The sequence below is a fragment of the Salmo salar genome, chromosome ssa29 (genome assembly GCF_905237065.1).
Source record: "Salmo salar chromosome ssa29, Ssal_v3.1, whole genome shotgun sequence".
NCBI classification, from domain to species: Eukaryota; Metazoa; Chordata; class Actinopteri; order Salmoniformes; family Salmonidae; genus Salmo; species Salmo salar.
This window is the reverse complement of record NC_059470.1, coordinates 35,160,001-35,183,338: the sequence shown is the minus strand read 5'-3', so window position 1 is coordinate 35,183,338 and position 23,338 is coordinate 35,160,001. Positions and strand designations below refer to the sequence as shown.

General features: G+C 43.9%; 1 protein-coding gene across 1 annotated transcript in view; it reads right to left on the bottom strand.

Annotated features, from left to right (window-relative positions):
* Positions 1–1,117: 1,117 nt before the first annotated feature.
* The window catches only part of LOC106590643 (noelin-3), a 56,156-nt gene continuing 33,935 nt past the window's right edge, over positions 1,118–23,338 (bottom strand). Inside the window, exons 2-6 of the mRNA XM_014181779.2 lie at positions 20,913–21,056; positions 15,446–15,601; positions 11,188–11,407; positions 4,764–4,870; positions 1,118–2,523 (exon numbers count right to left, since the gene is read on the bottom strand). Of these exons, the coding sequence (XP_014037254.2) occupies positions 1,846–2,523; positions 4,764–4,870; positions 11,188–11,407; positions 15,446–15,601; positions 20,913–21,056 (1,305 nt within the window). The 3' untranslated portion in view covers positions 1,118–1,845. The remainder of the gene's footprint in view (positions 2,524–4,763; positions 4,871–11,187; positions 11,408–15,445; positions 15,602–20,912; positions 21,057–23,338) is intronic.

Below are 23,338 nucleotides of genomic sequence, written 5' to 3'. Positions count from 1 at the left end.
GAACAGATATCAAGATGCTGGCTGACTACAGGTAGAACAGATATCAAGATGCTGGCTGTCTACAGGTAGAACAGATATCAAGATGCTGGCAGACTACAGGTAGAACAGATATCAAGATGCTGGCTGACTACAGGTAGAACAGATATCAAGATGCTGGCTGTCTACAGGTAGAACAGATATCAAGATGCTGGCAGACTACAGGTAGAACAGATATCAAGATGCAGGCAGACTACAGGTAGAACAGATATCAAGATGCTGGCAGACTACAGGTAGAACAGATATCAAGATGCTGGCAGACTACAGGTAGAACAGATATCAAGATGCAGGCAGACTACAGGTAGAACAGATATCAAGATGCTGGCTGACTACAGGTAGAACATATATCAAGATGCAGGCAGACTACAGGTAAAACAGATGCCAAGATGCTGGCAGAACATGTTGAGCGTGACAACAATGTGTGTGTTTGTGTGTGGTGTGTGCACATGTGTGTTTGTGTGAGAGTACATTGAGTTGCAGTCCCCCCCTTACTTTGTCGGGGCATGGACTCTACAAGGTGTCGAAAGCGTTCCACAGGAACGCTGGCCCATGTTGACTCCAATGCTTCCCACAGTTGTGTCAAGTTGGCTGCATGTCCTTTGGGTGGTGGATCATTCTTGGTACACACAGAAAACTGCTGAGCGTGAAGAACCCAGAAGCGTTACAGTTCTTGACACAAACCGGTGTGCCTGTCACCTACTACCATACTCCATTCAAAGGCACTTACATTTTCTGTCTTGTCCATTCACTCTCTGAATGGCACAGATACACAATCCATGTCTCAGTTGTCTCAATGCTAAAAAATCCTTCTTTAACCTGTCTCCTCCCCTTCATCTACAATGATTGAGGTGGATTTAAACAAGTGACATCAATACGGGATCATAGGTTTCTCCTGGATTCACCTGGTCAGTCCATGTCTTGGAAAGAGCAGTTGTTAATGTTTAGTGCACTTAGTGTATATCAAGATGCAGCATATCCATACCAAGATAAAAGCATTGAATTACTTTGGTGCTGGATTGGTCGGTTTCAGTTTTGTGCTATAAGAGGTAATGCCTTTGAAACACAAATCAAAAAACCGATACACTTTTGATACAGTATTTTATAACAAAAAAATATTAACTTAGCTTTCGCATAGAGACATACAATTGTTACCACAATGTTTTCTATAATAAGACTGTCCATTTCCTTTTGTAACATGGCAGCAAATACTCTGGAGAGTATTTTTCTTAAACCAGGTTTAAATACTTTAGACATCACTACAAACACTGTGAGAACTGAAGGACATCTAGTACAGAAACATAGCAAATACACTGTATCATCGTAAATTACAGCAGACAAAATGTCAGACATTCATGCACACCTGTGGATCATAGAGAACCTAAAGACAGCAGTAAATAAGGCCAAATAGTAAAGTCCTATTTTCAGCAGCGATGGAAAAAGAAGAGGATCATAGAGAACCGAAAGACAGCAGTAAATAAGGCCAAATAGTAAACTCCTATTTTCAGCAGCGATGGAAAAAGAAAAAAAGAAGAAGAAAGGATAAATAGAATCTATGACATTCTGTCCATGTTCAAGTCACCTCAAGTGTTCTGGCCCAGAATATATAAAAAAGGCAATTTCTTCTAGTAATGGCAATGTAATGACAGAGCAGTTCACTTTAGGGAGGAGGTGAGGAAAAACATGAACATGGTTGTAAGCAACAAGGTCCCTGTTTATATCACAAATGATGGCGCTTTGCCTTGGAAAGTTGCTGTTGTCATTTCTACGGTGTCCATATGAGGACTTGTGACATTTCATCTCCCGTGTCCTCTAGGAGTCGTCTTGGGTTTTGATGACGTGGAACAGAGTGACATTGAACAGCACCTGGTGTCCATTGTTCCAGCCATAGAGGGCCCTCTCTCTGGCGTTATAGGCCAGCATGGAGATGTGAAAGTACTGGTTGTGGAACGGGATGTCTGTGTACTCATAGCTGGAGGTCTTGGTGGAGTATGAGTAGTAAACCTTAGCACCCGTCAGGTGAGAGTTGGTGATGTAGAGTGTTCCGCAGATCATAAAGGATTCCCCCGCGTTCCGTCTGGAATATTCTGTATTCCAAATCTTCTGGAGTTCCAGGGTGTCCGGGTCCATCTGGGCGATGACGATATTTCCCGCGTTCTGATTGGTTGCGTACACTACCCACATGCCCAGTTCGTCGGCCATGACATCGATGTCGGAGTATCCGCCCCAGGAGTAGGGGTAGGTATTGTGGAAGCCGGCGTACTCCAGAGCCCGCTGAGCCAACACCCGACCCGTCTCAAAACTGTACTTGACGATGATGTTGCTCTGGTACTTGTTGTAATACAGGGATCCATTGTACGCCACGTGACCAGTTCCCTCCCATTTAAACGGGAGGTTGTAGGTTCGAGACACCACATTAGCTACAAAGTCGTCCATGGTCTTGTACTCACGTACAATCTTACTGTTGGTGTAGCTGTCCATGTACCAGACCTATGTCAAAGAAAGATGAATAGCAGGAATTAGTGGAAACCACAAGCTGATATGTATTAGACTGAACACTGACTGAGTTAACATGCAACATACACTTAAATATCTTTACGGAAAGGTGACTTCTTTCTCCATCTCCCTTATGAATATACAGTGGCTTGCGAAAGTATTCACCCTCCTTGGCATTTTTCCTATTTTGTTGCCTTACAACCTGGAATTAAAATAGATTTTCTTTGGGGGGAGTTTGTATCATTTGATTAACAAAACATGCCTACCACTTTGAAGATGCAAAATATTTTTTTATTGTGAAACAAACATTGAGCGTGCATAACTATTCACCCCCCCAAAGTCAATATATTTGTAGAGCCAACTTTTGCAGCAATTACAGCTGCAAGTCTCTTGGGGTATGTCTCTATAAGCTTGGCACATCTAGCCACTGGGATTTTTGTCCATCTTTCAAGGCAAAACTGCTCCAGCTCCTTCAAGTTGGATGGGTTCCGCTGATGTAGAGCAATCTTTAAGTCATACCACAGATTCTCAATTGGATTGAGGTCTGGGCTACGACTAGGCCATTCCAAGACATTTAAATGTTTCCCCTTAATCCACTCGAGTGTTGCTTTAGCAGTATGCTTAGGGTCATTGTCCTGCTGGAAGGTGAACCTCCGTCCCAGTCTCAAATCTCTGGAAGACTGCCACCACCATGCTTCACTGTGGGGATGGTGTTCTCGCGGTGATGAGAGGTGTTTGGTTTGCGCCAGACATAGCGTTTTCCTTGATGGCCAAAAAGCTCAATTTTAGCCTCATCTGACCAGAGTACCTTCTTCCGTATATTTGGGGAGACTCCCACATGTCTTTTGGCAAACACCAAACATGTTCGCTTATTTTTTTCTTTAAGCAATGGCTTTTTTCTGGCCACTCTTCCGTAAAGCCCAGCTCTGTGGAATGAACGTCTTAAAGTGGTCCTATGGACAAATAATTTGCAGCTCCTTCAGGGTTATCTTTTGTCTCTTTGTTGCCTCTCTGATTAATGCCCTCCTTGACTGGTCCGTGAGTTTTGGTGGGCTGCCCTCTCTTGGCAGGTTTGTTGTGGTGCCATATTCTTTACATTTTTTAATAATGGATTTAATGGTGCTCTATGGGCTGTTCAAAGTTTAGAATATTTTTTTTAGAACCCAACCCTGATCTTTACTTCTCCACAACCTGTTTGGAGAGTGCCTTGGTCTTCATGGTGCCACTTGCTTGGTGGTGCCCCTTGCTTATTGGTGATGCAGACTCTGGGGCCTTTCAGAATAGGTGTATATATACTGAGATCATGTGACAGATCATGTGACACTTACATTGCACACAGGTGGGCTTTAGTTAACTAATTATGTGAATTCTGAAGGTAATTGGTTGCACCAGATCTTATTTAGGGGCTTCATAGCAAAGGGGGTGAATACACATGCACGCACAACTTTTAATTTAAAACCTTTTTTTTTACCATGTTCTTTTTTTCATTTCACTTCACCAATTTGGACTGTTTTGTGTATGTCCATTACATGAAATCCAAATAAAAATCAATTTAAATGACAGGTTGAAATGCAACAAAATAGAAAAAAATGGCAAGGGGGATGAATACTTTTGCAAGGCAATGTACCTGAACCACTTCACAAGGCCTTATGAACCTAATACCTGAACCGCTTCACAAGGCATTATGAACCTAATACCTGAACCACTTCACAAGGCCTTATGAACCTAATACCTGAACCACTTCAAAAGGCCTTATGAACCTAATACCTGAACCACTTCACAAGGCCTTATGAACCTAATACCTGAACCACTTCACAAGGCCTTATGAACCTAAAACCTGAACCACTTCACAAGGCCTTATGAACCTAATACCTGAACCACTTCACAAGGCCTTATGAACCTAATACCTGAACCACTTCACAAGGCCTTATGAACCTAATACCTGAACGATTTCACAAGGCATTATAAATATAATACCTGAACCACTTTACAAGGCCTTATGAATCAAAATAAACGATCCTCTGCATCAGAAAAGCTATTGAATATCCCCCATCTCAGAAACCCCTAGAAGAAAACCAACCCCATGATATTAGGTCATGACAGTCTTTGATTATTGTTATAAATCCTTCCTTATTAGTCCGGAAACAAAACAGAGATGTTGTTTAACACCCAGAGACACACCCGCAGACAGAGCTATCACCTCCCACCTCATCCACTCCCATCCCATAACTCACCCTGTTGTTTCTCCGAGAGGCCTGTGGGTCAGTCAACCATGCTCCGAACCGGGTGCCAGATGTCTTTATTGTTACAGGTCCAGTGAGTTTCATTAATTTCCCACATGCTGTTAATAAAGAAATACAGTGGTAAGACGTACTGTTTTTCTTCCTCCTCTTCTTACTAGATTCTCACAAGTCAATTTCATGCCTGCGCCACTGTGAAAGTTTACTGAACAACGCTGTACATATTAAAACCAGGCTGTCGGAGACAAGCACACTCTAAGCTCTAGGCCTCAAGCAGTCATATCGGACTAAATCAATTGGCCGTAGGTATTGACTGCATGTGAAAGCTGTTTGAGTTATATATGAGCACATACATTTACAACTGACCACTCACTGAGTTTGCCCAGAAGTCGATACTGATCTGGTTCCACTCACTGAGTTTGCCCACGAAGTCAATACTGATCTGGTTCCACTCACTGAGTTTGCCCACGCAGTCGATATTGATCTGGTTCTACCCACTGAGTTTGCCCACGCAGTCGATATTGATCTGGTTCTACTCACTGAGTTTGCCCGCGCAGTCGATACTGATCTGGTTCCACTCACTGAGTTTGCCCACGCAGTCGATATTGATCTGGTTCCACTCACTGAGTTTGCCCACGCAGTCGATATTGATCTGGTTCTACTCACTGAGTTTGCCCACGCAGTCGAAATTGATCTAGTTCTACTCACTGAGTTTGCCAACGCAGTCGATGTTGATCTGGTTCTACTCACTGAGTTTGCCAACACAGTCGATATTGATCTGGTTCTACTCACCGAGTTTGCCCACGCAGTCGATACTGATCTGGTTCTATTCACTGGGTTTGCCCACGCAGTCGATATTGATCTGGTTCTACTCACTGAGTTTGCCCAAGCGGTCGATACTGATCTGGTTCTACTCACAGAGTTTGCCCACGTGGTCGATACTGATCTGGTACTACTCACTGAGTTTGCCCACGCTGATGATATTGATCTGGTTCTACTCACTGAGTTTGCCCACACAGTCGATATTGATCTGGTTCTACTCACCGAGTTTGCCCACGCAGTCAATATTGATCTGGTTCTACTCACTTAGGATGCCCATGCAGTCAATGTTGATCTGGTTCTACTCACTGAGGTTGCCCACACAGTCCATATTGATCTGGTTCTACTCACTGAGTTTGCCCAAGCGGTCGACACTGATCTGGTTCTACTCACTGAGTTTGCCCACGCAGACTATACTGATCTGGTTCTACTTACTCAGTTTACCCACGCAGTCGATGTTGATCTGGTTCTACTCACTGAGTTTGCCAACGAAGTCGATATTGATCTGGTTCTACTCACCGAGTTTGCCCACGCAGTCGATACTGATCTGGTTCCACTCACTGAGTTTGCCCATTCATTCGATATTGACCTGGTTCTACTCTCTAAGTTTGCCCACGCAGTCGATATTGATCTGGTTCTATTCCCTGAGTTTGCCCACGCAGTCTATAATGATCTGGTTCTACTCACTGAGTTTGCCGACGCAGCGGATATTGATCTGGTTCTGCTATCTGAGTTTGCCCACGCAGTCGATATTGATCTGGTTCTGCTCACTGAGTTTGCCCACGCAGTCGATATTGATCTGGTTCTGCTCACTGAGTTTGCCCACGCAGTTGATGTTGATCTGGTTCTACTCACTGAGTTTGCCTACAAAGTCGATATTCATCTGGTTCTGCTCACTGAGTTTGCCCACGCAGTTGATGTTGATCTGGTTCTACTCACTGAGTTTGCCTACAAAGTCGATATTCATCTGGTTCTGCTCACTGAGTTTGCCCACGCAGTTTATGTTGATCTGGTTCTACTCACTGAGTTTGCCCACACAGTTGATATTGATCTGGTTCTACTTACAGAGTTTGCCCACGGAGTCAATATTGATTTGGTTCTACTCACTGACTTTTCCCACGCTGTCGATGTTGATCTGGTTCTACTCACTGAGTTTTCCCACGCAGTCGAAATTGATCTGGTTCTACTCACTGAGTTTGCCAACGCAGTCGATATTGATCTGGTTCTACTCACTGAGTTTGCCCACGCAGTCGAAATTGATCTAGTTCTACTCACTGAGTTTGCCAACGCAGTCGATGTTGATCTGGTTCTACTCACTGAGTTTGCCAACACAGTCGATATTGATCTGGTTCTACTCACCGAGTTTGCCCACGCAGTCGATACTGATCTGGTTCTATTCACTGGGTTTGCCCACGCAGTCGATATTGATCTGGTTCTACTCACTGAGTTTGCCCAAGCGGTCGATACTGATCTGGTTCTACTCACAGAGTTTGCCCACGTGGTCGATACTGATCTGGTACTACTCACTGAGTTTGCCCACGCTGATGATATTGATCTGGTTCTACTCACTGAGTTTGCCCACACAGTCGATATTGATCTGGTTCTACTCACCGAGTTTGCCCACGCAGTCAATATTGATCTGGTTCTACTCACTTAGGATGCCCATGCAGTCAATGTTGATCTGGTTCTACTCACTGAGGTTGCCCACACAGTCCATATTGATCTGGTTCTACTCACTGAGTTTGCCCAAGCGGTCGACACTGATCTGGTTCTACTCACTGAGTTTGCCCACGCAGTCTATACTGATCTGGTTCTACTTACTCAGTTTACCCACGCAGTCGATGTTGATCTGGTTCTACTCACTGAGTTTGCCAACGAAGTCGATATTGATCTGGTTCTACTCACCGAGTTTGCCCACGCAGTCGATACTGATCTGGTTCCACTCACTGAGTTTGCCCATTCATTCGATATTGACCTGGTTCTACTCTCTAAGTTTGCCCACGCAGTCGATATTGATCTGGTTCTATTCCCTGAGTTTGCCCACGCAGTCTATAATGATCTGGTTCTACTCACTGAGTTTGCCGACGCAGCGGATATTGATCTGGTTCTGCTATCTGAGTTTGCCCACGCAGTCGATATTGATCTGGTTCTGCTCACTGAGTTTGCCCACGCAGTCGATATTGATCTGGTTCTGCTCACTGAGTTTGCCCACGCAGTTGATGTTGATCTGGTTCTACTCACTGAGTTTGCCTACAAAGTCGATATTCATCTGGTTCTGCTCACTGAGTTTGCCCACGCAGTTGATGTTGATCTGGTTCTACTCACTGAGTTTGCCTACAAAGTCGATATTCATCTGGTTCTGCTCACTGAGTTTGCCCACGCAGTTTATGTTGATCTGGTTCTACTCACTGAGTTTGCCCACACAGTTGATATTGATCTGGTTCTACTTACAGAGTTTGCCCACGGAGTCAATATTGATTTGGTTCTACTCACTGACTTTTCCCACGCTGTCGATGTTGATCTGGTTCTACTCACTGAGTTTTCCCACGCAGTCGAAATTGATCTGGTTCTACTCACTGAGTTTGCCAACGCAGTCGATGTTGATCTGGTTCTACTCACCGATTTTGCCCACGCAGTCGATACTGATCTGGTTCTATTCACTGGGTTTGCCCACGCAGTCGATATTGATCTGGTTCTACTCACTGAGTTTGCCCAAGCGGTCGATACTGATCTGGTTCTACTCACTGAGTTTGCCCACGCAGTCGACATTGATCTGGTTCTACTCACTGAGTTTGCCCAAGCGGTCGATACTGATCTGGTTCTACTCACTGAGTTTGCCCACGCAGTAGATACTGATCTGGTTCTAGTCACTGGGTTTGCCCACGCAGTCAATATTGATCTGGTTCTACTCACAGAGTTTGCTCACGCAGTCGACATTGATCTGGTTCTACTCACTGAGTTTGCCCAAGCGGTCGATACTGATCTGGTTCTACTCACAGAGTTTGCCCACGTGGTCGATACTGATCTGGTACTACTCACTGAGTTTGCCCACGCTGATGATATTGATCTGGTTCTACTCACTGAGTTTGCCCACACAGTCGATATTGATCTGGTTCTACTCACCGAGTTTGCCCACGCAGTCAATATTGATCTGGTTCTACTCACTTAGTTTGCCCATGCAGTCAATGTTGATCTGGTTCTACTCACTGAGTTTGCCCACACAGTCCATATTGATCTGGTTCTACTCACTGAGTTTGCCCAAGCGGTCGATACTGATCTGGTTCTACTCACTGAGTTTGCCCATTCAGTCGATACTGATCTGGTTCTACTCTCTAAGTTTGCCCACGCAGTCTATACTGATCTGGTTCTACTTACTCAGTTTACCCACGCAGTCGATGTTGATCTGGTTCTACTCACTGAGTTTGCCAACAAAGTCGATATTGATCTGGTTCTACTCACCGAGTTTGCCCACGCAGTCGATACTGATCTGGTTCCACTCACTGAGTTTGCCCATTCAGTCGATACTGACCTGGTTCTACTCTCTAAGTTTGCCCACGCAGTCGATATTGATCTGGTTCTATTCCCTGAGTTTGCCCACGCAGTCTATAATGATCTGGTTCTACTCACTGAGTTTGCCCACGCAGCCGATATTGATCTGGTTCTGCTATCTGAGTTTGCCCACGCAGTCGATATTGATCTGCTTCTACTCACTGAGTTTGCCCACGCAGTCGATATTGATCTGGTTCTGCTCACTGAGTTTGCCCACGCAGTTGATGTTGATCTGGTTCTACTCACTGAGTTTGCCTACAAAGTCGATATTCATCTGGTTCTGCTCACTGAGTTTGCCCACGCAGTTTATGTTGATCTGGTTCTACTCACTGAGTTTGCCCACACAGTCGATATTGATCTGGTTCTACTCACTGAGTTTGCCCACTCTGTCGATACTGATCTGGTTCTACTCACAGAGTTTGCCCATGCATTCGATATTGACCTGGTTCTACTCACGAGTTTGCCCATGCGGTCGATACTGATCTGGTTCTACTCACTGAGTTTGCCCATGCAGTCGATGTTGATCTGGTTCTACTCACTGAGTTTGCCCATGCAGTCGATATTGATCTGGTTCTACTCACTGAATTTGCCCACGCAGTCGATATTGATCTGGTTCTACTCACTGAGTTTGCCCATGCAGTCGATATTGATCTGGTTCTACTCACTGAGTTTGCCCATGCAGTCGATGTTGATCTGGTTCTACTCACTGAGTTTGCCTACAAAGTCGATATTGATCTGGTTCTACTCACTGAGTTTTCCCACGCAGTCGATATTGATCTGGTTCTGCTATTTGAGTTTGCCCATTCATTCGATATTGATCTGGTTCTACTCACAGAGTTTGCCCACACAGTCGATATTGATCTGGTTCTACTCACTGGGTTTGCCCACGTGGTCGATACTGATCTGGTTCTTCTCACTGAGTTTGCCCACGCGGTCGATACTGATCTGGTTCTACTCACTGAGTTTGCCCACGCGGTCAAAACTGATCTGGTTCTACTCACTGAGTTTGCCCACGCTGTCATTATCGATTTGATTCTACTCACCGAGTTTGCCCACGCAGTCGATATTGATCTGGTTCTACTCACCGAGTTTGCCCACGCAGTCGATATTGATCTGGTTCTGCTCACTGAGTTTGCCACGCAGTCGATGTTGATCTGGTTCTACTCACTGAGTTTTCCCACGTAGTTGATATTGATCTGGTTCTACTCACTGAGTTTGCCCACGCAGCCAATGTTGATCTGGTTCTACTCACTGAGTTTGCCCACACAGTCGATATTGATCTGGATCTACTCACTGGGTTTGCCCACGCAGACGATATTGATCTGGTTCTACTCACCGAGTTTGCCCACGTAGTCGATGTTGATCTGGTTCTACTCACTGGGTTTGCCCACGCAGATGATATTGATCTGGTTCTACTCACCGAGTTTGCCCACGTAGTCGATGTTGATCTGCTTCTACTCACTGAGTTTGCCCACGCAGTCAATATTGATCTGGTTCTACTCACTGGGTTTTCCCACAGAGTCGATATTGATCTGGTTCTACTCACTGAGTTTGCCCACGCAGTCGATATTGATCTGGTTCTACTCACTGAGTTTTCCCATGGAGTCGATATTGATCTGGTTCTACTCACTGAGTTTGCCCACGCAGTCGCTACTGATCTGGTTCTACTCACAGAGTTTTCTCATGCTGTCGATATTGATCTGGTTCTACTCACTGAGTTTGCCCACGCGGTTGATACTGATCTGGTTTTACTCACTGAGTTTGCCCACGCAGTTGATGTTGATCTGGTTCTACCCACAAAGTTTGCCCACGCAGTCGATATTGATCTGGTTCTACTCACTGGTTTTGCCCACGCAGCCGATATTGATCTGGTTCTATTCACTGAGTTTTCCCACACAGTCGATATTGATCTGGTTCTACTCACAGAGTTTGCCCATGCAGTCGATATTGATCTGGTTCTACTCACTGGGTTTGCCCACGCAGCCGATATTGATCTGGTTCTACTCACTGAGTTTGCCCATGCAGTCGATATTGATCTGGTTCTACTCACTGAGTTTGCCCATGCAGTTGTGCAGCCTGCTGTCCAGTCTAAGGACCCTCTGGTAGAGCTCATCATAGTCGTATGCCCCCATCTCTTCCTGAATGGCTGTGAGCACCATGGACAGGTTCCTGATCTCCTCTTTAAATGAGGAGATGAGCTGGGCGTCTGTCTTGTACTGCTCCAACACAGGGATCAGAGGCTGCAGCTCATCCATCTTGTTCTTCAGCTCCTGAAGCAGACACATAGACAGAGATGGACACAAAGACATAGACAAACACAAAGACAGAGACAGGCACAGAGACAGGCACAGAGACAGGCACAGAGACAGGCACAGAGACAGACACAGAGACAGACAGAGACAGGCACAGAGACAGGTACAGAGACAGACACAGAGGCAGGCACAGAGACAGAGACAGACACAGAAACAGAGAGTGGCATAGACACAGGCACAGACACAGGCACAGAGACAGGCACAGAGACAGGCCCACAGACAGACATAGGCATGAGACAGAGACACGCACAGAAACAGAGACAGGCAACGTGACCGAGACAGAGAGGGGCATAAAGACAGAGACAGAGACAGGCACAGAGACAGGTACAGAGACAGACACAGAGGCAGGCAGAGAGACAGAGACAGACACAGAAACAGAGAGAGGCACAGAGACAGGCACAGAGACAGCCACAGAGACAGGCACAGAGACAGGCCCACAGACAAACATAGGCACGAGACAGAGACACGCACAGAGACAGAGACAGGCAACGTGACAGAGACAGAGAGAGACAGTGAACGTGACAGAGACAGGCACAGTGACAGTGATAGTGACAGAGACAGAGGCAGGCATAAAGACAGAGATAGGCCATAATGGTAGAATCGAAAGAGAAGAGAAGAGGCCATGATGGTAGAACAGAAGAGAGGAGAAGCGGCCATCGTGGCAGAAGAGAAGAGAGAAGAGAATAGAAGAGAAAAGGCCATAATGGTGGAAGAGAGAAGAAAAGAGAAGAGGCCATAACGGAAGAAGAGAAGAGAGAAGATGCCATAATGGTAGAAGAGAAGAGAGAAGAGGCCATAATGGTAGAAGAGAAGAGAGAAGAGGCCATAATGGTAGAAGAGAAGAGAAGTCCATAATGGTAGAAGAGAAGAGGCCATAATGGCAGAAGAAAAGAGGACATAATGACAGAAGAGAGAAGAGAAGAGAAGTCCATAATGGTAGAAGAGAAGAGGCCACAATGGCAGAAAAGAAGAGAAAAAAGACTAGGCCATAATGGTAGAAGAGAAGAAGCAATAATGGTAGAAGGAGAAGAGTGAAAAGAATATGCTATAATGGTAGAAGGAGAAGAGTGAAGAGAAGTGGCCTTAATGGTAGAAGAGAAGAGAAAAGAGACTATGACATAATGGTAGAAGAGAAGAGAACATAATGGTAGAAGGAGAAGATTGAAGAGAAGAGGCCACAATGGTAGAAGGAGAAGAGAGAAGAGAATTGCCATAATGGTAGAATGAGAAGAGAGAAGAGAATATGCCATAATGGTAGGAGGAGAAGAGAGAAGAGGCCATAACAGTAGAAGAGAAGAGGCCATAATGGTAGAAGGAGAAGAGCGAAGAGAATAGGCCATAATGGTAAAAGATAAGAGAGAAGAGGCCATAATGGTAGAAGAGAAGAGAAAAGAGAATATGCCATAATGGTAAAAGGAAAAGAGTGAAGAGAAGCAGCCAAAATGACAGAAGTGAAGAGAAAAAAGACTAGGCAATAATGGTAGAAGAAGAAGAAAAGAGGCCATAATAGTAGAAGTGAAGAGGCCATCATGGTAGAAGGGAAGAGAGAAGAGGCCATGATGGTAGAAGAGAAGAGACCATAATCGTAGAAGGAGAAGATTGAAGAGAAGAAGCCATAATGGTAGAAGGAGAAGAGAGAAGAGACTAGGCCATAATGGTAGAAGAGAAGAGTCCATCATGGTAGAAGGAGAAGAGGCCATAATGGTAGAAGGAGAAGAGAGAAGAAGCCATCATGGTTGAAGAGAAGAGAGAAGAGGCCATAATGGTAGAAGGAGAATATAGAAGAGGCCATAATGGCAGAAGAGAAGAGAGACTAGGCCTTAATGGTAGAAGAGAAGCGGCCATAATGACAGAAGAGAAGAGAAATGAGAGTAGGCCATAATGGTAGAAGTGAAGAGGCCATAATGGTAGAAGGAGAAGAGTGAAGAGAAGAGGCCAAAATGGCAGAAGGAGAAGAGTGAAGGGTAGAGGCCACAATGGTAGAAGAGAAGATGCCATAATTTAGAAGGAGAAGAGTGAAGAGAAGAGGCCATAATGATAGAAGGAGAAGAGAAGAGGCCATAACAGTAGAAGGGAAGAGAGAAGAGAAGAGGCTATAATGGTAGAATGAGACGAGACAAGAGGCAAATAATGGTAGAATGAGAAGAGAGAAGAGGCCATAATGGCAGAAGAGAAGAGAGACTAGGCCTTAATGGTAGAAGGAGAAGAGTGAAGAAAAGAGGCCATAATGTTAGAAGAGAAGAGGGAAGAGAAGAGGCCATAATGGTAGAAGAGAAGAGGCCATAATGGTAGAAGGGGAAGAGTGCAGAGAAGAGGCCATAATGGTAGAATGAGAAGAGAGAAGAGGCCATAATGGTAGAAGCGAAGAGACCATAATGGTAGAAGGAGAAGATTGAAGAGAAGAGGCCATAATGGTAGAAGGAGAAGAGAGAAGAGGCCATAACGGTAGAAGGAGACGAGAGAAGAGACCATAATGGTAGAAGAGAAGGGAGAAGAGGCCATAATGGTTGAAGGAGAAGAGTGAAGAGAAGAGGCCATAATGGCAGAAGGAGAAGAGTGAAGAGGAGTGGCCATAATGGTAGAAGAGAAGAGAACAGAGACTAGGCCATAATGGTAGAAGTGAAGAGGCCATAATGGTAGAAGGAGAAGCGAGAAGCGGCCATAATGGTAGAAGGAGAAGAGTGAAGAGAAGCAGCCATAATGACAGAAGAGAAGAGAACAGAGACTAGGCCATAATGGTAGAAGTGAAGAGGCCATAATGGTAGAAGGAGAAGCGAGAAGAGGCCATAATGATAGAAGGAGAAGAGTGAACAGAACATGCCATAATGGTAGAAGAGAAGAGAGAAGAGGCCATAATGGTAGAAGGAGAAGATAGAAGAGAAGAGACCTTAATGGTAGAAGGAGAAGAATGAAGAGAAGCGGCCATAATGAAAGAAGAGAAGAGAAAAGAGACTAGGCCATAATGGTAGAAGAGAAGAGAGAAGAGGCCATAATGGTAGAAAGAGAAGATAGAAGAGAAGAGACCTTAATGGTAGAAGGAGAAGAATGAAGAGAAGCGGCCATAATGAAAGAAAAGAAGAGAAAAGAGACTAGGCCATAATGGTAGAAGAGAAGAGTGAAGAGAAGAGGACATAATGGTACAAGTGAAGAGAAAAGATTCCATAATGGTAGAAGGAGAAGAGTGAAGAGAATGGCCATAATAGAAGAAGAGGAGGCCTCTCTTCTCAGGTGACGTGGTCAGGAAAATTACCTGGGCCTATTTATAAACAATGTTCTGTATTTTAGTGCTGTAATGTTGTGTACTTTAATGTATTCTAGTGCTGTAATGTTCTGTACTTTAATGCATCCTAGTGCTGTACTGTTCTGTACTTTAATGTATTCTAGTGCTGTACTGTTCTGTACTTTAATGTATTCTAGTGCTGTACTGTTCTGTACTTTAATGTATTCTAGTGCTGTAATGTTCTGTACTTTAATGCATCCTAGTGCTGTACTGTTCTGTACTTTAATGCATCCTAGTGATGTACTGTTCTGTACTTTATTGTATTCTAGTGCTGTACTGTTCTGTACTTTAATGTATTCTAGTGCTGTAATGTTCTGTACTTTATTGTATTCTAGTGCTGTAATGTTCTGTACTTTATTGTATTCTAGTGCTGTAATGTTCTGTACTTTATTGTATTCTAGTGCTGTAATGTTCTGTACCTTATTGTATTCTAGTGCTGTAATGTTCTGTACTTTATTGTATTCTAGTGCCTTAATGTTCTGTACTTTATTGTATTCTAGTGCTGTAATGTTCTGTACTTTATTGTATTCTAGTGCTGTAATGTTCTGTACTTTATTGTATTCTAGTGCTGTAATGTTCTGTACTTTATTGTATTCTAGTGCCTTAATGTTCTGTACTTTATTGTATTCTAGTGCTGTAATGTTCTGTACTTTATTGTATTCTAGTGCTGTAATGTTCTGTACTTTATTGTATTCTAGTGCTGTAATGTTCTGTACCTGGAAGTTCCTGGTTATTATGGTCTTCCTGTCGTCTTCTATCTGTCTGAGCGTGGTCTGGAGCCCTTTCATCTGATTCTCCATCTTCATGACGTACTGGAAGTCCCTCTGGGTCCGCAGGTTCAACACCTCAATGGACTGGGACATGTTCTGCACCTGGATCAGAGAATACAACTACCTCCAATATGTTCTGGACTACAGCAAACAGAAGCACATTCAATCTAGCCTAGTTGACCCAGATCTGTTTGTGTTTGGCATGATGGCCATGACCATAGGAGTTGTCAAGACAGCACAGACCAATCTGGAACAAAGCAAAATTAAATCTACACAACCTTCTCAAACAAGAACTGAGCTTACAGTAACCGAAAGGATGCTAGATCGAATCCCCGAGCTGACAAGGTAAAAATCTGTCGTTCTGCCCCTGAACAAGGCAGTTAGCCCACTGTTCCTAGGCTGTTATTGAAAATAAGAATTTGTTCTTAACTGACTTGCCTAGTTAAATAAAGGTAAAATAAAATAAATATGTAGGTGAAAGACTGAATTACATACACACACACACCAAGGCAAGTTGGAATTCAGCCCTGTTTAAATACTGTATTTGAGCATACGGCCATCACAAGTGAACAACAAAATGCTCCTTAACAGACGATATGAGCTTCCCCTCCCATATGATTAACAACTTGGCCGTCCGTTTTGTCACCAAAGCCCCATATACTACCCACCACTGCGACCTGTATGCCCTCGTTGGCTGGCCCTCGCTTCATACTCGTCGCCAAACCCACTGGCTCCAGGTCATCTACAAGTCTCTGCTAGGTAAAGCCCCACCTTATCTCAGCTCACTGGTCACCATAGCAGCACTCACCCGTAGCATGCGCTCCAGCAGTTATATCTCACTGGTCACCCCCAAAGCCAATTCCTCCTTTGGTCGCTTCTCCTTCCAGTTCTCTGCTGCCAATGACTGGAACGAACTGCAAAAATCTCTAAAGCTGGAAACTCTTACCTCCCTCACTAGCTTTAAGCACCAGCTGTCAGAGCAGCTCACAGATCACTGCACCTGTACATAGCTCATCTGTAAATAGCCCATCCAATCTACCTCATCCCCATACTGTATATATTTATTTATCTTGCTCCTTTGCACCCCAGTATCTCTACTTGCACATTCATCTTCTGCACATCCTACCATTCCAGTGTTTAATTGCTGTATTGTAATTACTTCGCCACCATGGCCTATTTATTGCCTTACCTCTCTTATCCTACCTCATTTGCACACACTGTATATAGATTTTTCTACTGTATTATTGATTGTATGTTTGTTTATTCCATGTGTAACTCTGTGTTGTTGTATGTGTCGAACTGTTTGCTTTATCTTGGCCAGGTCGCAGTTGCAAATGAGAACTTGTTCTCAACTAGCCTACCTGGTTAAATAAAGGTGAAATAAAATAAAAAATCAAATGAATCACTCCACTTATGCTCTGACCTCGCAGAGGTACAATAATGTGTATGATAGATCACCTCAGAATGGATAAAATAATTGTGTTAAGTATACTGAGTTTCAGAACTTAAAAAAGACACAGCATCTTATATAAGGGATCTTTCACTTTGAATAGACAAGACTCCCTTTGTAATGAAGTGTGACTTTTAACTCTTTCACAACAGGTGTTGCTAAGATGTGGCCGAGTGCTGTTACATTACTTCTAGGTGATTCTATGGTAGGTGTTGTGTTGATTATATGGTAGGTGTTGTCTTGATTCTATGTTAGGTGTTGTCTTGTTTCTATGGTAGGTGTTGTCTTGATTCTATGGTAGGTGTTGTCTTGATTCGATGGTAGGTATTGTCTTGATTCTGTGGTAAGTATTGTGTTGATTCTGTGGTAGGTGTTGAGTTGATTACACAGGGAAACTCAGCCGTGAGCTGCCCAGAGCCTAACAGATGAGCTAAATACCTTATATGCTTTCTTCAAGGCAAGCAACACTGAACCATGCATGAGAGCACCAGCTATTCTGGATGACTGTGTGATCACACTTGTCATAGCCAATGTAAGTAAAACCTTTAACCTCTATGGGCTAGGTGGGACGCTTGCCCCACCTACTCAACAGCCAGTGTAATCCCGTGGCGCGATATTCAAATACCTTAGAAATGCTATTACTTCAATTTCTCAAACATATGACTATTTTACACCATTTTAAAGACAAGACTCTCGTTAATCTAACCACACTGTCCGATTTCAAAAAGGCTTTACAACGAAAGCAAAACATTAGATTATGTCAGCAGAGTACACAGCCAGAAATAATCAGACACCCATTTTTCAAGCTAGCATATAATGTCACATAAACCCAAACCACAGCTAAATGCAGCACTAACCTTTGATGATCTTCATCAGATGACAACCCTAGGACATTATGTTATACAATACATGCATGTTTTGTTCAATCAAGTTCATATTTATATCAAAAAACAGCTTTTTACATTAGCATGTGACTAGCATGTGACTAGCATTCCCACCGAACACTTCCGGTGAATTTACTAAATTACTCACGATAAACGTTCACAAAAAACATAACAATTATTTTAAGAATTATAGATACAGAACTCCTCTATGCACTCGCTATGTCCGATTTTAAAATAGCTTTTCGGTGAAAGCACATTTTGCAATATTTTAAGTAGATAGCCCAGCCATCACAGGCTAGCTATTTTGACACCAACCAAGTTTGGCACTCACCAAACTCCGATTTACTATTAGAAAAGTTTGATTACCTTTGGTGTTCTTCGTCAGAATGCACTCCCAGGACTTCTACTTCAATAACAAATGTTGGTTTGGTCCCAAATAATCCATTGTTATATCCAAATAGCGGCGTTTTGTTTGTGCGTTCAAGACACTATCTGAAGGGTAAATAAGGGTCATGCGCCCGACGCGTTTCGTGACAAAAAAATTCTAAATATTTCATTACCGTACTTCGAAGCATGTCAACCGCTGTTTAAAATCAATTTTTATGCCATTTTTCTCGTAAAAAAAGCGATAATATTCTGACCGGGAAAGCGTGTTTACGTTCAAAGAGAGAGAAAATAAAAACATCTCGTGCCCTCGTGCACGAGCCCCAGTCTGATGGTCCTCTGACAGGCCACTATCCAAACGCGCTAATGTGTTTCAGCCAGGAGCTGCCTCGATATCATTCAGCTTTTTCCCGGGTTCTGAGAGCCTATGGGAGCCGTAGGAAGTGTCACGTTACAGCAAAGATCCTCAGTCTTCAATAAACAGAGCCAAGATGAACAAGAACTTGTCAGACAGGCCACTTCCTGTAAGGAATCTTCTCAGGTTTTTGCCTGCCATATGAGTTCTGTTATACTCACAGACACCATTCAAACAGTTTTAGAAACTTTAGGGTGTTTTCTATCCAAAGCCAATAATTATATGCATATTCTAGTTACTGGGCAGGAGTAGTAACCAGATTAAATCGGGTACGTTTTTTATCCGGCCGTGCAAATACTGCCCCCTATCCCCAACAGGTTAAACAGGTCAACATTCACAAGGCCGCAGGGCCAGACGAATTACCAGGACACGTACTCAGAGCATGCGCTGACCAATTGGCAAGTGTCTTCACTGACATTGTCAACCTCTCCCTGACCGACTCTGTAATATCTACGTTTCAAGCAACCAACCACAGTCCCTGTGTGCCAAGAAAACCTGCCTAAATGACTAACATCCCATAGCACTCACATCTAGAGCCATGAAGTGCTTTGAAAGTCTGGTCATGGCTCACATCAACACCATCATCCCAGAAACCCTAGACTCACTACAATGTGCATACTGCACCATCTCTATTGCACTCCACACTGCCCTTTCCCACCTGGACAAAAGGAACACCTACATAAGAATGCTGGTCTTTGACTACTACAGTTCATCACTAAGCTAAGGACCCTGGGACTAAACACCTCCCTTTGCAACTGGATCGTGGCCTTCTTGATGGGCCGCCCCCAGGTGGTAAGGGTAGGCAACACATCTGTCAAGTTGATCCTCAACACAGGGGCACCTCAGGGGTGTGTGCTTAGTCCCCTCCAGTACTCCCTGTTCACCCACAACTGCGTGGCCACACATGACTTCAACACCATCATTAAGTTTTGCCAATGACACAACGGTGGTAGGCCTAATCACCGACAACGATGAGACAGCCTACAGAGAGGAGGTCAGAGACCTGTCAATGTGGAGCCAGGTCAACAACCTCTCCCTCAATGTGATCAAGACAAAAGAGCTCATCGGGGACTACAGGAGCACGCCCCAATTAACATCGAGTGGGCTGTAGTGTAGTGGGTCGAGAGCTTCAAGTTCCTTGGCGTCCACATCACTACCAAACCATCATGGTCCAAACACACCAACACAGTCGTGAAGAGGGCATGTCAATGCCTATTCCCCCTCAGGAGACTGAAAAGATTTGGCATGGTTCCTCAGATACTCAAAAAGTTCTACAGCTGCACCATCGAGAGCATCTTGGTTACATCACCACTTGGTATGGGAACTGCTCGGCATCCGAGGGTAGTACGTATGGCCCAGTACATCACTGGGCACAAGCTTCCTGCCATCCAGGAACTCTCTATACCAGGCGGTACCGCATGGCAAGTAGTACCGGAGCGCAAATTCTAGGTCCAAAACGCTTCTTAACAGCTTCTACCCCAAAGCCATTAAACTGCTAAAAAATTTATCAAATGGCTACCCGGACAATTTTCATTGACCCCCTTTTTTGCATTGCCGCTACTCGCTGTTTATTATCTATGCACATTGACTCGGTACCGGAACCCCCTGTACATGTATATAGCCTCATTATTGTTAATTGATTGTGTCACTTTTTTTTCTTGCTTTAGTTAATTTTTTATTTGAAAAACAAATGTTTACCAAATATTTTCTTACTTAAAATTGTTTTTCTGAATTGTTGGTTAAGGGCTTGTAAGTAAGGATTTCACGGTAAGATGTTGTATTTGGCGCAATTGACAAATCAAATGTTATTCTATTTGAGTCATGGGATTACCTTTGGATCTGGAGTCATGGGATTACCTTCGAATCCGGAGTTATGGAATTATGCCCATTTTTCACCCCAGTCTACAAGACACTAGCAAAACCCAAGCCTACTGTACTTGATGGTAAGAGCACTCACTGTTGCCACTAGTGGCTGGACAGATGTCCAATTACGAAGTCAATCTCGAGTGATCTGCCTGAGCTGACATGGGGGCTAATTGAGTGACTGTCAGGGAAAAACTGCTGATGCACACCAACATTTTGAAATTGCACCTCTAACGCTCAACAGAAAATTGAGACCCTGACTGAGTTACAAAAATAAATATACAGTATATATTTATTTCATTTGGGGGGTTGGGGGCCCCCTAGCAGACAGAGGGCCCTAAACTGTTGCTTATGCCTGGAACCGGCCCTGATAGAGAGAGTATGTACTGTATGTGTCTGTATTGCTTTGTGTGTGACCTTCTCCAGTAGCTGGCGGAGCTGTCTTCCCTTGGCGTCTCTGGAGCAGAGGTTCTGTTCAGGTGCCACCACCGTGCAAATACACCGCCCGTCAGTATCCTGGGCTGAGCTGTACACCTGCCAACCCTCCTTAGGCCCGATGGTCTACACACACAAACAAACAAACACACAAATAAGAAAATATCAGTGAAGGGAATCAGTAACCTGGATAAATGACGTTGGGCGACAGACAACATTTTTCAATGTGAGCTGGTAGCTAGATAATCATATAGCTAGTGATGGAAAGTGATAGATATGTCAAATGTTATAGTATACCGTGCCTTGCAAAAGTATTCATCCCCCTTGGCGTTTTTCCTATTTTGTTGCATTACAACCTGTAATTTAAATTGATTTTTATTTGGATTTTATGTAATGGACATACACAAAATAGTCTAAACTGGTGAAGTGAAATTTAAAAAATGACTTGTTCCAAAAAATTCATAATAAAAAAACAAAAAAGTGAAAAGTGGTGATTGCATACTATGAAGCCCCTAAGTAAGATCTGGTGCAACCAATTACCTTCAGAAGTTACAAAATGTGTTAGATTGCACACAGGTGGACTTTATTTAAGTGTCACATGATCTGTCACATGATTTCAGTATACATACACCAGTTCTGAAAGACCCCAGAGTCTGCAACACCACTAAGCAAGGGGCACCACCAAGCAAGTGGCACCATGAAGACCAAGGACCTCTCCAAACAGGTCAGGGACAAAGTTGTGGAGAAGTAAAGATCAGGGTTGGGTTATAAAACAATATCTGAAACATTGAACATCCCACAGAGCACCATTAAATCCATAAATAAAAAATGTAAAGTATATGGCACCATAACAAACCTGCCAAGTGTGGACCACCCACCAAAACTCAACGAACAGGCAAGGAGGGCATTAATCAGAGAGGCAACAAAGAGACCAAAGATAACCCTGAAGGAGCTGCAAAGCTTCACAGCGGAGATTGGAGAATCTGTCCATAGGACCACTTTAAGCCGTACACTCCACAGAGCTGGGCTTTACGGAAGAGTGGCCATAAAAAAGCCATCGCTCAAAGAAAAAAATAAGCAAATACATTAACATTTACATTTACGTCATTTAGCAGACGTTCTTATCCAGAGCGAATTACAAATACGCTTGGTGTTCGCCAAAAGGCATGTGGGAGACTCCCCAAACATATTGAAGAAGGTACTCTGGTCAGATGAGACTAAAACTGAGCTTTTTGGCCATCAAGGAAAACGCTATGTCTGGCGCAAACCCAACACCTCTCGTCACCACGAGAACACCATCCCCAAAGTTAAGCATGGTGGTGGCAGCATCATGCTGTGGGGATGTTTTTCATCGGCAGAGACAGGGAAACTGGTCAGTATTGAAGGAATGATGTATGGCGCTAAATACAGGGAAATTATTGAGGGAAACCTGTTTGAGTCTTCCAGAGATTTGAGACTGAGACGAAGGTTCACCTTCCAGCAGAACAATGACCCTAAGCATACTGCTAAAGCAACACTCGAGTGGTTGAAGGGGAAACATTTAAATGTCTTGGAATGGCCTAGTCAAAGCCCAGACCTCAATCCAATTGAGAATCTGTGGTATGACTTAAATATTGCTTTCCATCAGCGGAACCCATCCAACTTGAAGGAGCTGGAGCAGTTTTGCCTTGAAGAATGGGAAAAAATCCCAGTGGCTAGATGTGCCAAGCTTATAGAGACATACCCCAAGAGACTTGCAGCTGTAATTGCTGCAAACGGTGGCTCTACAAAGTATTGACTTTGGGGGGGGGATAGTTATGCACGCTCAAGTTTACTGTTTTTTGGGGTCTGGGGCTGTTTTTCATAGTTCGAGCTAGGCCCCTTCGTTCGAGTGAAGGGAAATCATAACGCTACAGCATACAATGACATTCTAGACAATGCCCACATGCACAAAGTGAGGTCCATACAGACATGGTTTGTGTGGAAGAACTTGACTGGCCTGCACAGAGCTCTGTCCTCAAAACCATCAAAAACCTTTGTGATGAATTGGAACGGTAACTGTGAGCCAGGCCTACTCACCCAACATCAGTGCCCGACCTCACTAATGCTCTTGTGGCTGAATGGAAGCAAGTCCAACATCTAGTGGAAAGCCTTCCCAGAAGAGTGGAGGCTGTTATAGCAGCAAAGGGGGGGACCAACTCCATATTAATGCCCATGATTTTGGAATGAGATGTTCGACAAGCAGGTGTCCACATAGCTTCCTTATACACTACATATCCAAAAGTAAGGAAATATTTTACTTTTTTCTAGACATATTTAACCCTTTATTTTTGCTGCCACAAAACTACAGTGCATTCGGGAAAGTATTCAGACCCCTTGACTTTTTCCACATTTTGTTACGTTATAGCCTTATTCAAAAATGTATTAAA